We start from the raw sequence: 15903 nt of genomic DNA, 5'->3' as shown, positions 1-15903 counted from the left end.
TCACAACAATATTCAAATTTTTCAGACTGACTTTAGCAATTAAATTGTAAACTCAAAATGCAATTAACAGTAAAAAGTGCTCTTGAAATGGCATTTTCTTAATAATGCAAGAAATTCCCTAGTTGGAACTATCAGAGATATTGAGCACATGAGGTAGTGGGAGGCTTCAGAAATGTCTTCACACAATCATTTACACTGGTGTTCAATCATAAGGAACAGATACACACACCCCAGTAACTGACTCTCTTAAACTGAAAAGCAAGTAAGCTGCTGTAAAGCAAATACTAATATGTAAATTTCATAGTACACTGTCAAACAGAAACCCTTATAAAGAACCAAAGAACCCATCAGAAGTGTCAAACTCAAAACAGTTGAACTTGCAAACTTGCAAAAATTTATCATTATAAACTGGCAAAACACTCCATAGTAATCACACTGTAAATTCCATGAAGAAAAAACTATAGGAGTATTTTCAAAAACACATTTCAGTGGACCCCAGTTCCAAAAAATATAACTAAATCCTCATGTTATATTAGTTTCAATTAGTATATAAAGAATTGGAGGGACTGAGAGTGTAGCACATGTGAAATACTTACTGGCTTGGAGAGGAAGGAAGGAAGGAAGGAAGGAAGGAAGGAAGGGAGGAAGGAAGGATTCACTGACCTGAGGAACCAGCTACTAAAACAATACAATGCTGTCAATCCAGTTAATTTCTAATGAGATGCAATGCTCTGAAAACTCCCAATTTTGCCATTAGCACACACATAATAAAATGAAGCTACTAATGAGTGTCCCTTGTCTGGCTGATATTAGAGTAAAAAATAAAAGCTCATTGAAGAGTACTGGTAAAAAAAGATTCTGCACAAAGCTCAAGGTTTTTATGATAACAAAGCTAACTCCTGCCTACTTCCAGACTCATTTCTGCCCTCTCACTAACATCAACCATGTGTGCCACACTAGCAGTTACCAAACTTTAGTGTGCACAGGAAATCATTTGGGGATCTTTACTGAAAACCATAGAGACTTTTGTACTTCTCACCTCCACATATTAATCTAGCAGGTCTGGAAAAAAGGTGCCAAATAATTTGTATTTTAACATGTGATCCACATGACAAATCACATTGAAAAAATCCTTTTCCAGACAAGGAACTATTTACTAACTTACCTCTATGCCTTTACAAATTCGGTTCCCTTTGCCTAGATTATCTTTGTTTGCTTGTACTTTTCATAACCCAAAACTTGACAAAAATACTCCTCTCCTGAAGTCTCTTCCATCTCTTTCTCTCTCGATAAAATGAACTTTGTACAATATAATGTATTAGTTAAGAACATGGTCAAAAAGGCCTGGGGTCTAAACCTTAGTTCTGCCACTTTATATTGTTTGAAATGAGGAAATGTCCTTAATCCTCAAAGCCACTATGTCCTCAATTTAATGGACTCAGGAATAATTATCTGTACCTTAGAGGGCTATTCTGGGGTTAAATGCATGTAAACAAATTAAGAACTAAATCCTACTAATTATTAACTACAAAATATTCACCCTTCCAGAGACAACCCAAATGTATTCTCTGTGAAGACCCAGCTGGTCAGCCATTCCTTCTTCCTATCCCTGTAGCATCTTGTACTTCTATTTCACTGAAAAGTGACAGTTTACACATTTATTTTCGTCATACACTGACCTTAAGAAACCATTTTTTAAAAATGTATCTTTCACCTGAAGAATAAAGAGACTCAAACGAAATGAAAAAGAAATCACATAAGCAACAATGTCCAATTCCTAACACACGGAAGGTGTAGATGGAATGAAAAGAACTAGTAAGAAATAAGGTAAACAAGGACAGCAATGGCCAAGAAACTTTCCAGCTACTCTGATGTTATTCCCCAGCTTGGTAGAAATATCCAAACAAAAGCAGACTACCATCTTTACTCAATTCAAAGCGAGGCTGGAATTAAGGGAGGCCGTCTAACTTCAACAGCAGATGGATGATGGGGCCCACTGTTGCTTGATTTGCTCTTAGAAAACAGTAAGACGCCAGGTTCCATTTCCAAACAACCTCTTCCTCAATAGTCCCACATAGTTTTTTTCTGTGGGATCCTCAGCAGGGGAAAGCTCTACTTTTCTATGTAGATGAAATGTACAGGCTTCTTGAATTAAAAAGCAAAACAATAACAACAAACCCGTTATTTCCTTCAATATAGTTCCCAGGAAAGACACCACCTGCCCAAAACCCACACAGCTAATTTCACACTGTCCAAGAAAACATTAAAGTGAAACAATGAAAATCAGAACTGGCAACTAGTTATAACTAGATCACAAAAAAGGACTACCTCTCCATGTGGTGCTCAAAATGCTTTATTAAAAAGTTTTACACCCAGTGATAACTATTCAAAAAGGTTTTTATAAAGTTTTTTCCTTTTCCCCTCATCTGACCTACCAGAAAATATAGGAAAATTCTGAGTTCTCAAAATGCTCTACAGCAAATACATACTTTTTAAAAACCTTACTGATGTTTATATCCCTTTTAACCTAAGCAAAAAGACTTAGTAGTCTAAAAATAAACAAATACATAACCAACTTTTCTACAACTGATTTAATAAAAACAAGGATTTTAATAAAAACAAGGCAAAGTTTAAGAACATTACTTTGAAATTTTATGTCATATGGCAGATCTATGTTGCTTTATGAAGTATGGTCACAACCTTATAAAGATCAGCTATGTCCTGACCCTCTAAGAAGTAATATTGTTATGGTTTAATACGGGGTGCACCCCAAAAGCTCCTTTTTTCATGCAGAAATGTTCTGGTAGATTATGACAGCTATAAACTCATCAGTGTTTTAATCCACCTGATAGATTAATAATTTGAATAGGCTAACTGGGTGGTAACTATATGCAGGTGGGGCATTACTGGAGGAAGGAAGATCACTGGGAGTGTGCCCTTTGGGAATATATATTTTATCCCTAGCTCCTCTCTCTCTCCCTGCTTTCTGACTGCCATGAGCTGAGCTTTCCTCTACTATGCCCTTCTGTGATAATGCTCTGCCTTGAGCCCAAAGCAATGAGGTCAGCTGCTCCTGGACTAAGACCTCTGAAACTGTGAGCCCATATTAAATTTTTCCTCCTCTAAGTTGTTCTTATCATGTTTTTGGTCACAGGGATGAAAACCCGACTAACAGAAATATCTACCCTATTTATTGTATAGAATAATAAGAAGGGTATTATAGTTTTCAAAGCTATTACATTAAGTTTTAATTTAATCTTCATTACAACCTTTTTTTTAGTTCACTATCAAGACGGTGAAGTGGTAGCTCACAAAAATGAAATAATTTTTCCAGGGGCTGGGAATGATTAAGTGGCAAAGCTAAAATTTGAAATCAAATTCTGGCCATACTGTCCTTCACTATAAAAAGTTATGCAAATACAGAACATTTCATCATCATTCCAGAGAGATTTGGTATTACATCATCTGGTCCATACTTAATTCTTCAGCATCACCTCTCATTAAGCTACTCCATTTTCCATCCACAACAATCACTCCTAAAATACACCAAGTCCTTCCAAATTCTAGGCCTACTGTACCTGCTGCTCCTCTAGCTAGGATTACTACCATTGCCACCTGTAACCTTTTTCTCCAGCTGGAAATATTATACTTATTCCTTATTCAGTTGAAACATCATATCTACTGATGATATGATATCCTCCCTTCCTCCCACAGAACTTTGTATGTGTCCTTCATACAGCTATGAGTTGTACAAGTAGCCTGTTTGCAGGTCTGCTACACTCATCTATAAAGGACTATAGTTCTGTAAGAACCCTGTAGTTTCAAGTTTGCATTGTTATGCCAAGTAAACAGCAAACATTTTAAAAACAAGTCTTGAAAGAATTTTAAAAACAAGTCTTGAAAGACATAGATAATAAATCACACATTACACAAACCTAAATATAGTGTATTTCAAAAGTATTTCAATCTAGGGCTCAGTGGTAGAGCACTTGCCTGGCATGTGTGAGGCCCTGGGTTCGATCCTCAGCACCACATATAAATAAAAGATCCATTGACAACTAAAAAAAATATTTTTTTTAAAAGTATTTCAATTTAAAAGTTTAATTCTTGGTTTAGAAATTATAAGACAAAAGTCAGAACAGAAAAATGCCTACAGTCTCCTGGTGCAGAGATACCAGAGCAATTGGAAATGCATAGTCTTCAAAAAAAATAGGGAAGTGCAAATTTTAGTACATTTTCTCCTACTCTTCTCTCTGTCCTTCCATATGATCTATTAAGAAAATATAATTTGATATCCAAATTATATTAAAGACAATTAAAAATGGAAAAAACAACAAAGTAAAAAAAAAACTGCCAGTAGAAAAAGGTTTATCTTTCCAGTTTTGAAAGGGTTCGTTACAAGGTTCTTCTAAAATTTTAGTACATTTTCAATCACTGCATGCATGCTCATAGAAAAGGGTGTCAAAATGATGGCAGTTATTCTACTTATTTTCTCTTCAATTTTAAAGATTAATGTGCACTATAGAATAAAAAACGAAATGTGACTCATACCACCCAAAGATTACCATCACTTTGGTACAAGTAATCTTTTCATGTATTTTCAATTTAAAAAATTAAATTAGGATCTAGAGTTACAATTTTATAGCCTATATCTTTCAAGTAACATGTTGAATTCTCCCATATCATTCAAAATTCTTTGAAAACAATTTTAAGATTGCACTGAATTCCTCATTTTCTACACTGTCAAATATTCATGGTTTCCTTTCTTATGATCACACACCTAATTATTCCATTTCAGTGTTCTCAGCCCAAGGTCAGTTCTAGCTCCTCATCCAAGTGGTATTTGGGGATTCAAGGGATCATTTTGGTTGTCAAGTACAAGGTTGGTAATTGAGGGGTGATCATGTATATGTCACTAGTATTTCATGGGGAACCAAGATGTTAAATATCCTGTAATGCCTAGGCATGTGCTTACAGGCCCACAGCAGGTTTAGTAGAATCTCTTGACCAGAAAAGCAACCCAAGGCTGCTCTCTGTGCAGGGCTGGCAACTGACAGGACCTGGGAACCTGATCCACACACACAAAACGAGATGAGAAAGCTCAAAGGGCCCAATGAAAACTGTAGTAACAGACAAGCAATTGAATGGGGGAAAATGGAAAGGTTTGGCCAACCAGTAAGAGATAAAAATGAAGCCAAATGAGGACTTCTGGCATAATAGCATGAGAAGTTCTGTTGACCTGCTCCCCAGTGAAACCGACAGGAAATCTTTCAAAAGTAATCATTTAAAGCCTCTGGAAATAGTCCTAAGAGCAAAAAGCAAATTTTAAAAAAATCCATAAAAATTCAGCAAGAGTATCTGGTATTTGAAAAACAGATCATTCCTTCCTTTCAACCTCACAGCTCTACAAGACAGAGAACCTTCTCTAGACAATAACACAGGGCTCTCTCTTCTTTCTCCCAGTCAGAGGATTCCTTCCTAAAGCAGGGCATTCTCTTGGATGCCCACTGCTAAGGATAAGGCCTAGCAGAGTGCACCTGTGAGGTGGAGAACCTCATTTTCTGCCCCACCATTACTTAATTTTAATGAAGAAGGTTCCGCCTTGGGTGAAGCACTTTGAAAATACAAGTGCTCTCCTCACCCTGGCTCTGGCTTGTGAGACTGCACTAGGAGAAGAGCTGCTGTTTCACTCCCACCTCCCACTAAACAGGTCAGTTTCTAGAGGTGGGTGTGACGAGCTCTACAGACCTGATTCCCAATCAGATAGCTCCCAATCATTCCCCAAAGAAACTTACTTCATTGGCAATATGATTTGGGAAAGTTGTGGTTGGAAGGCACCTGGGACTGAGATTCAAGGTACAGTCTAAACTGTAGGATATCTAGTTTGCAGAACAGAACCAGGGACAGCTGGGAGGAAACACACTGGGGTTAAAATACTCTCAAACACTGTTCTCAGAAATCCTTTAAAGGAGCCATAATTTGATGGTATTAGTCTGAAGAGCAATTGATGTTCCAGGGCATGTTCAAACACAATAGCACAATCAAGGGGCAACAAGGGAATTTAGTAGCCAGTTACAGTTAGAAAAAGGAAACAGTCCTGATCGTCTAAATGTCAACAATTAGGGACTCACCAAATAAGCACTCAACCAATGTCAGACCACCAATTGAAAACATTTGAAGAAATGGGCAGGCATGGTGGTGCATGCCTATCATCTTGGCAGCTAGGGACACTAGGGCAGGAGGACTGCAAATTCAAAGACAGCCTCAGCAATTTAGCGAGGCTCTAAGCAACTTGACAAGAATTTGTCTCAAAAAAATGGGTGCTGAGGATGTGGCTCAGTGGTTGAATACCCAGGGTTTGATCCCTGGTACCAAAAAAAAAAAAAATATGCAGTTAGGCCTAGAACAGACCATTTTTTTCTTGTCAATATTCCCTAACAATACAGTGTCATAACTATTTACATAGCATTTTTGTTATATTAGGTATTATAAATAATCTAGAGATGATTTATACAGGAGGATGTGTATAGGTTATACGCAAATATCATGCCATTTAAAATTTGCACATGCATGTACTGAAGACCCAGCCCAACCTTTCTGTTCAATAAGTACATGATATACTACCGGACTATACTCCCAGCCTTCATTTCATTTTATATAAGGGATCTGGGCATCCTCTGGGTTTGGTATCCACCAGGGTGGAAAAGACACCTGGAACCAATCCCCCTGGACATGGAAGGATGAGTGTAATGTTGCACCAATACTATGAAACGATTAAAATTACACTTAGTGGGGCTCTTTAACAATATCAGTAAATACTTAAGGCATAATCTTAAGTGAAGAGATAATAGATACAAAATATACATAGTAAAATTTCAAGTAGTTTAAAATATACACATACTTTATATGCATGGGAGAGAATTAAAATGTAGGAAATACAATGTCAAAAAGTTAATAGCTATTAATGGGATTACGTATACTAATTTTAATCTTCTTTAAATTTACTGATATAATTTCCAAATTTTTAACATATCCATTTATATATTTAGAATCCATATTATTATAAAGAAGTAGCTGCAAATGCCTTAACAAGAACCTTTATCATGTTTATAACTAAATCAAGAGGCCCTGAGATAATCAAAGCTGACACCTAGGGTCAATCTCCTAACATTGTTTTCAAGGTGGAAACTTAAAATACTACACTCTAAATGTACTATAATAATGCTGACATTATCACTTAGCCCCTACCTATTAATTTACTGGAATTTAGCCTAAATATTTAAGGGCCTACAAAAAAAAAAACAAGAGTGACATTGAAATAATTAAATGATGAGCCACTCCCATACCTGTATTTAGCTCCCTGACTCTTACTACTCCACTCATCCTACATTACACTCATCCTACATTACACTCATCCTTACTACTCACATTGGCTCCTTGAAAACTTTAAGCACTCTCACTTTGGGGTTCTTCATGGGAATGTTTTTTTGCTTCAGACACATAAATGTGTCGCTATTCCCTCAGCTCCCTTCCTGCCTTGGCTCAAATGTCACTTTATCTTTTCTTTTTTTGTGGTGGTGGGGGTTGAACGCTGGGCCTCCCACATGCTAGGTTAGTGAGCTACCTCTGAGCTCCATCCTCATTCCTTTTTTTTTTAAATTTTTTATTGTGGGTTGTTCAAAACATTACAAATTTCTTGACATATCATATTCCACACTTTGATTCAAGAGGGTTATGAACTCCCACCTTCACCCCATACACAGATTCCTTTTTAATTTTATTCTGAGACAGGATATTGCTAAGTTGTCCAGGCTGGCCTTGAATTTATGATTCTCCTGCCTCAGCCTCCCGAGTAGCTAGGATTGTAAGCATGCACACCACACCTGGCATTATTTCTTAATTTAACACAGAAATTTGCCCTCCATACTGATATCCTTCATTACATTCTAATTTTCCCCAGATCCACAACATTTGTCACCTTCTAACAAACTACAGTTTTAAAAAACAGTACGTTGTTTTAATGTCTTTCTTCTCTCACTGAAAAATAAATCCAAGAAAAGGATTCTGGCTTTTAGTCACTGATATGTCCAAAACACCTTAAGGAAAAAAACCCAAACAACTAACACATATATAAAGTGCTCAATAAATGAGAAATGTATGAATATACTAATGACACAAACATATAAAAAATGACATGACTCTATAATGATGGTCAATACAATTTGCAAGAATATCTTGTATGTAAAATTTGGTAATTTTTTATGTGTTTAATTAAGCAAATCTATGGCACAAAAGTTCTTAGAAAAATCTGTCTATCTTGGAGCTGGGATGTGGGGCTAAGTGGTAGAGTGTTTTCCTAGCATGCACAAGTCCCCAGGTTCAATCCCCAGCACTGCAAACAAACAAAACAAAACAAAAATAAGAATGATGGAGTGATTGAGAAGAGTTCTGGAGCATGGTGGTACATGCCTGTAATCCCAGCCACCTGTCAAGCTGAAGCAGGAGGATCACAAGTTCAAAGCCAGCCTCTCAGCAAATTAGTGAAAAACATCTCTCCATTTTTATCATTCCTATTTGTTTATGTCTAAGACACACTGATTCATTGAAAAATGTCCCAAATTTATTTTGTTAACACTGTATAAGACAGACTATATAACCAAGGAGGCAGATTAAGTTGTTTTAATAATATTTATGTATTAGAACGAATGTTAAAATGTATAGAGAATCCAATACTGTATTATTTTACAAAAGTAGTTTTTAAAACTACACTTGTTTTTTTTAATCATATGAATCTCAACAATTCAAAACAAAAGGTCAATTCCTGATACAAGTTTTATTAAGTGAAAATTTCCTAACTTTTTATTTAAACTTTTTTTCAGGCTGCAAATGCTCGTAGCCCCAACAAGATGATATCTGGGGATTAGGGAAGCCAAGTCAAATATTAAAGGCCTGGCTCATTATCTGATTTCATATACTCAGTTAAAACTGCCTAAATACTTGAAATTCAACACAGTCAGAACTTATTTCCCTGTTATTACATCAGTAACCAGACCATCCCTATTTATTTTTAAAGCAGTTTTCTATTACTTCATACTTTACTCTCAGAGATTAACCCCAAGTCCTATGGCAGGGTCTCTACAACTTCTAAACAGGTCTCACAAAAGTACAAGGAAAAATCTTCCCCAAAGATATTTAGCCAATACCTCTGAATGTCGTTCTATGCTTCCAGTATCTGATCCAGAGTGTTGCTCATTTACATCATCCTCACCATCAGATCCAGAATCCCGTTCATCCTGCACTGGGGTAGCACCACCATCATCTGCTTAAAAATAAAACAAAAATCCACTTACAGTTAACATGGATGACACCTGTAGCTGAAACAAACACAATGATTTAAGACTATCCAAAGCAAAAGTTACTATGGACAAAGCAAAACTAATGATGGTAATATTTTGAGCAAAGCAATACAAGAGTCATACAAATACCAACATCATTAACATATGGCGCACGTGGTAGCAAAAATACTCATAAAAGGAATGTAAAGCTTAAAAAACATCATTAAATACCATGTCAGTAACTTGTAAGTAAAGTGCTATTTATTTCAAATTTATGTTAAAAACTGTCTTTCTCTCCAGAGCACTTACCACCAACTTCTAATGTACTATGAGATTTTTTTCAAGTTATTCTGCTTTCAGTTCACTGCTGAATCCCTGGAACCCAGAACACTGCCTGGTACATGATATAAAGTATCTGTTTATGAATGAAAAGCACAAGGAACTCCAGTCCAAAAATAGTCAAAACTCATTAAAGCATATATTACAATAGTAAAAAAAAAAAAAAAAAAAAAAAAATCAACCATAATTATGAATTGGTACCTAACTTTAAGCAATATTTTAAAAATCCAAAAAGTGATGAAATCACTCTCATATAAATGAGCTACTATACTTAGCTAGAGTAAAGTTAAGAAGTCACAATAAAAAGAATAGTTTTGGGGGGAAAAAAAGAATAGTTTTGAAGTTTAACAATTACACAGCATCAGTGGAAGGATAGATGAGAAGAGGGCGTTAAAAGGCTAAAATACTGTCCTGGCATAATAGGAAAGCATTACAGAACGACTAAAAATGATGCAAGAAGAAACAGCCTAAGTTAGGAAGAGAGGTAAATATTTTTTTTTTTTGGAAGAGAGGTAAATATTAAAAGTTTAGAAATTAGGAGGAGGGGGTGTCAGGGAACTGCTATCTATTACCTCAACTTGTTACCTCTTTAAACACAACCTACCTACTATAATACATACAACTACCTTTTTTTAAAAAGCAACTTTAAAACACAAATGAATTGAAAAACTCTTTTGAAAACATCAGAAAACGTTTTAAGCAAAACAGAAGTGCATGCCTGAAAAGCACTTACAATCACTGTTTTTGCTGTCACAAGTAAGGAATTAAAGGGAAACCAAAACAGGAGAGAGCTTTATGTCCTAACAACTAAGCACTTTTGATACAGAACGTACAAATGGCAAAGGAGCCCACTAGGTCCTACCTTACTCAACTTTACATCCCGGGTGCCAGGGCTTGCCCAACGGGGATAAGTGTACATGAATAAGAAGGAAAGCAGACCAAACTTGGGTGAGGAAAAAGGAAAGCTCTTAAGGTAAAGGAAAGGCAAAAAGTCATCAATAACAGCCAGAGAAGCACTCCTTACAACTCAGACAAAGGTCCTGCACTTACATCCTGGGAAGCCAGTGTGGCAGGCGAATTAAATGAGCCCTAACTTGGAATGAAAAGTCTAGGAAGGGTCCCCAGCCTCCTACTGAACAATTTCCTTGGGTTCTCAAAAAAACCCCGTAACTTCTGAAAGATCCTTAACAGGAAAAGCCTCTTCTTTCCCAACACTCTGCATACGGCAGGTGCTTGATATAGGTAGTGACTTCCCGATTTCAGCAAAAACCTTCACCTATTCGGAAGACGTCTTTCCCTCAAAGATCCCCTCTCTCCAAGGTTCTAACTTGGAGCCGGCGGCTCGCTGATCGGCAGGCTCGTCTCTGGGGTTTTTCTCCCCGCTCCCGCGAGAGCGCGAGGCCAAGGCCCGCCGAGGAATCGCTCGGTCCCCAACCCGAACCCACCTGACTGGTCGCCACTGTAATATTCCGAGTCCATGGCAGGCGGGCTCTTAGCGGGGAGTGTCCGCGCCCCGCGCCGCCCCCGTCACCTCCTTCCTGGTGGTGTGACCTCCGATGGCGCTACCCGGTGCTGAGGCTCCGGCCTAACCGGAGAGCTCGGAGAATATGAAAACCGCAGCAGCAGAGACGAACGCTTCGACCTGGGAGCCCCAGCAGAAAAGGCCGTACCGGGAAAGCCAGCAAGCGTGCGGGTAGGCGCTCTACTTCCCAGAAGCACCTCTGAGACCAAAATGGCGTCTGCCCACGACCCTCAAAGGAATGCAGTGCGCAGGCGCTATCATGCGTCAAACCGGCCAATGAGAAGACGTAATAGTAACGACGCAACGCACCGCCGGAAAGGAGACTACTGGGAAAAATGAGCGGGAGCTTTAGTTAAATACGCCCCTCCGGAGGAGTCTGGTTTGTCCTGCGTGGGAGCGAGGTTTCTCTCTTGAGTGTGTCGGCCTCTTCTTGGAGGAGCATCAGAATTACTCTTGAGAAAAATGAAGACCCCGAAAATTACGTTTTGTATCTTTAGGCCAGATAACTCTCAGTCCTGCAGCTAGGCGAAAGACTCCCGCCCTCGGTGTGGCGAAGGGGTGGCGCACTGTTCTCTGGGACTTGTAGTTCCAAGTCTAGGCAGTGTTGATGCATTACTAACTGAAGTGACCAAGACCTCCTTCGAGGCATTTTTACTTCCTTTCTTTATAAAATAACTATTTAATTTCCACCTTAAGGACCCATTTGATCAACAATAAGAAGTACAGATCTTTGCCTGCAGAAAGATCACCTGATGAAACCTGAGGAGGGTCATGTTGCACCTAAGCTCCTGAAAACAGGATGGTTAAGAAATGTCCTCTTCATCTGTTTGTTCCTGAAACAGCTCATTGTAACGAACCACCCTTCTCCATATGACTTAGTTAAAAAGACCTACAGATGATCCCCTGTTCACCTGTGACAAGCCCTATAAGGCCAGGGACAGACCCTCTTCTAAGTTCCTTTTCATGGTCTCAAGACTGATTAGCTGAGATTTGAACTCTGTACCCTGAAACTAGCTACACAAAACGTTTTCTGTTCATTCTACCAACAAACTTTTCCCTATAACCAAATAATCCCAGCTATTCCATCATCCTCCCACCCCCCATCACCGAATTAAAACTGTCTAAGGCTAAACCATCCTGTAAGGTCCTGGATGGGCCATCTTAAGTGACATCTGTCATTTTAAGAAAAATTTCTCTTTCTCACCCAAGCCCTTTTTTGTGAAAGGCTCACCACTCCCTCATACCAACCCCACCCTGCATTAGGACCCATCCAGCTCTAATCCCTGAGCCTGCCCATAAAAGTCCCGGAACCCAAGCCAGTATTGCCTCTCTCTCTCTGTGGACAGATGAGCCTTTGTCAGCTGTGACAAATAAACTCTTGTGTGTATTTCTGCCTGATCTCCATCTTTTATTTTTTGCTTGCCCGGTTCCTTGCTTTCCTTTTACACCCTACCAAGACCATACATATGTGGGGTTTCCCCTTATAGCAATAACCTGAGTAAAGTCCATTATCTTGTTCATTATTGTCTTAGCCCAGTAAGAGCACTTTGCCTCTTGATTGGAGGAGGGTCCATGGTGGGTATGAGCAAGAAGATGTAGACTTGCAGAATGGGGCCTTTTCTTACTACTAGAGATACTACCCCTTTGATAGCCAGTCAGAGTATGCTGGCAGCACCCAGTTCCAGGCTTGAAAAGGAAGAAAGGGGGAGGGTTGTTTCTGGGGGAAAAAGCCTTGAAATCCAAGTTTTGCACCTTCTGCTGTGGTAATGACATTTTCTGAGGCTGTCATGAGAATCAGAAGAGCAAAGAATTAACAAGGTCTAGAATCAGAGATACAAAATTAAAATATTTGCCTCTTTCTCTTTGATAGAAGAGATCCAGGCTCTGAGCTCTCTTCTAAAGAGAGGGCAAGATTGTACCTACATAAATAGAGCAGGAGAAATAAGAAGATCAAGAGGAGACTTCGTGGCAGGGAATCCAACACAAATTCTGCCTTAAGACCTTTGAGTTTCACTAGAGATATAAGACTAAAAGACAGGAAAGTGATTGGGTTATAGCCAATGCAATTGCAAGAGGAAAAAGAGGAATTTTGACATAACTAACTTTTCTGGTGGTTTGGAGAACGGAGAAATTGAAGTGAAGAAAACATTCAACAATGAGCTGAGCCCCCAGAAGCCTGCAAAGAAGCATCAGGTCCAGTTTTTACTCAGAAAGCCAACAAGTTAAGTTGGTGAAATAGGATACCCCTTTCAAAGAAACATAGTGTGGAGCTCCTTTTTACCAACTGTCCATCCTCTGCAGCCCCCTGGCAGAGAAGTTCTTGAATGGCACAGAGATGCTTTCTGGGTCTTGGATACCTCAAATTTTGACAACTTCCATCTCCCCACCCCACAGGCCTCACTCTAAAACTAGCCAGTTGGCTCATAGTGGTTATGATAGTGAGATGCCCAGGAGGAAAACTCTCCCTTAACTGATAACCCAGAAACATTGAGTTCCTTACATGAATATAAGATTTATTCAGCCAGACTCTTAAGATATTGTGACCTGCTGAACATGTCAGGGAGTGAAAGTCCATATAATATAAAGATCAGCCTCATACTGGCAGAGCTGCAGACTGGGGGAAAAGAGCATTAGTGTTACAGAGTTTGGGCTTTCCAGGAAACTGAGGCAGTGCAAAGACCTCCTCTTTAAATGCCAGTTTTTTTAAAATTTTCTTTTAGTTGTAGATGGACACAATATCTTTATTTTTATTTATTTATTTTTATGTGGTGCTGAGGATCAAACCCAGTGCCTCACGCTTACAAGATAAACGCTCAACCACTGAGCTTCAACCCCAGCCCCAAACCCTAGTTCTTATAATCAAGTCAGAAAAAAATTTCAGACATGTTATTAAGAATAGGAGGAATATATTTATTGAAGGGATAGGAAAATGGAAAGGTGACACTCTCTAGAGAGAGTATGGGTTCTCTCAGAGAAGAGACAATGTGCCTCTCCTGCACTCCAGTTTTATTGGGGGATCCCATGGAAGTTTCCAGAGAGTTCTGTCCAGGTCTACCTCTTGATTTTTGACTGACAGCAGGGTGACATCAGACTTTCATGTACCAATTGGCATGGCAATGCTAGGTTCCCTTGGCCCATGTTGAGCAGTTCGAATTGGATTTTTAATCATTTTTACAGGTTTTGTGGTTAGAAGTAATTATCCTTATCTTCCAGAATCTGGCCTGTGAAAAGATCAAATGTCTCTTCCTTCAAAGTAACTTGGGTTCCTTATTTCAACCTTATTGCCTGCCTACATTTCCTTGCACATAACAGGTAGTTTGCTGAGGAATGTGACATATCCTGTCCACTTAGGCCAGGCAGGGCTGCAGGTAAATTGCTTTTTGGCAAATAAAGTGTGTGGGAGTCAGCACAGTGGGCTCATTTTATATAATTATTCTGTTAACCTCGTTTTCCCACTGTTCTCATCTTTCTATCCCCTAACACTAGGTTTTGGGCCTAGCACTAAGCCTTCTTGTGCTTGGTGAGTTGGAACAAGCTACCATCTTTATCTAAGCCTTAGTTTCCCCATGTGTCAAATGAGAGAGTTGAATCAGAGGACTGCAAATACCCACTGAGTTCATTGATTCAATGTCAGAAAAACCACGTCTCCAAATCTGGCCCTGTTTCCTGCATTTGACAAGCCACTAGGGGGCCGCACAAGAGAAGAAACAAACAAAATGAGTACACTGTAAGCCTGAAGGTTTGGCTGTGTGCCTCTCAGGCTTCCCAGCCTCATAACTCAGTAGGACAAAGTTGCAAGATTTGTCCCACCAATATTGTTCATGATACTGAAAAATAGGGACCCACTTGAAAGCTCATTGATAGTGGATAATAAATAAACATCAGTTACCGTGGCACATCTTGCAGTTATCAACACAATTGAAGTGGATCTTTATCTGCTTACAGGGAAGGGTGTCCAGAAAATATTAGTAAGTGTAAAAAAAAGTCACCATAGAATAATATCAATATTATAATTTTATTTATGTGACCCACCAAACTGCAAACAAATAAAAATGCAACCTAAGAATTTCTTAATAAATATGGAGGGAAAAAGACTTTCCAACAATGACAGGAGCCCAAAAGCTGTAAAACAAAAGGCTGAAAAATCTGACAACATAAAATTTAAAACTTCTAAAAATTAAAACAAAAAAAATCTACACACTCAAAACAATATCCCATTTGTAAAGTCAAGAGATAAATTATTAGAAAACATTTTTAAATTTTTACAATTTATATCAGATCAAGAGCTGATCTCCTTATGCATATAGAGCCCCTAGAAATCAATAAGAAAACCAATAACAGATAAATGGGCAAAGGATATGACAGTTCCCAGAAGAGAAAATGCTTATAGCTCTAAGATAATTAAAATATATCCACCCTAAAATGAGAGAATAGCACATCAAAATCATATTGAGACACTACTTGTCACTCCTCAAATGGTAAAAATTGGATAACCTTTTTTTGGAGAAGGAGGCTCTTCCCTGAGGTGTGGTGTGAGTATATTGGTGCAGTCCTTCAAAGACAGTAACTTGGAAATGTTTATAAAGATTACAAATGCATCTGGGCACTGTGGTGCACGCCTATAGTTCCAGCGACTTGGTAGGCTGAAGCAGGATGATCACAAGTTCAAGGACAGCCTCAGCAACTCAGTGAGGCCCTCAGCAACTT

At 38.6% G+C, this 15903-nt stretch overlaps 1 protein-coding gene across 3 annotated transcripts in view; it reads right to left on the bottom strand.

Moving 5' to 3' along the window:
- The window catches only part of Iws1 (interacts with SUPT6H, CTD assembly factor 1), a 37428-nt gene extending 26008 nt beyond the window's left edge, over positions 1-11420 (bottom strand). For all 3 annotated transcript variants that reach the window (XM_027936846.2, XM_027936847.2, XM_071619260.1), the window contains exons 1-2: positions 11120-11420; positions 9204-9319 (exon numbers count right to left, since the gene is read on the bottom strand). In XM_027936846.2, the coding sequence (XP_027792647.2) occupies positions 9204-9319; positions 11120-11153 (150 nt within the window). In that variant the 5' untranslated portion in view covers positions 11154-11420. The remainder of the gene's footprint in view (positions 1-9203; positions 9320-11119) is intronic.
- Positions 11421-15903: the final 4483 nt, after the last annotated feature.

This window comes from Marmota flaviventris, chromosome 11 (assembly GCF_047511675.1).
Source record: "Marmota flaviventris isolate mMarFla1 chromosome 11, mMarFla1.hap1, whole genome shotgun sequence".
Lineage (NCBI taxonomy): Eukaryota > Metazoa > Chordata > Mammalia > Rodentia > Sciuridae > Marmota > Marmota flaviventris.
This window is presented reverse-complemented; position numbering and strand designations above follow the sequence as displayed.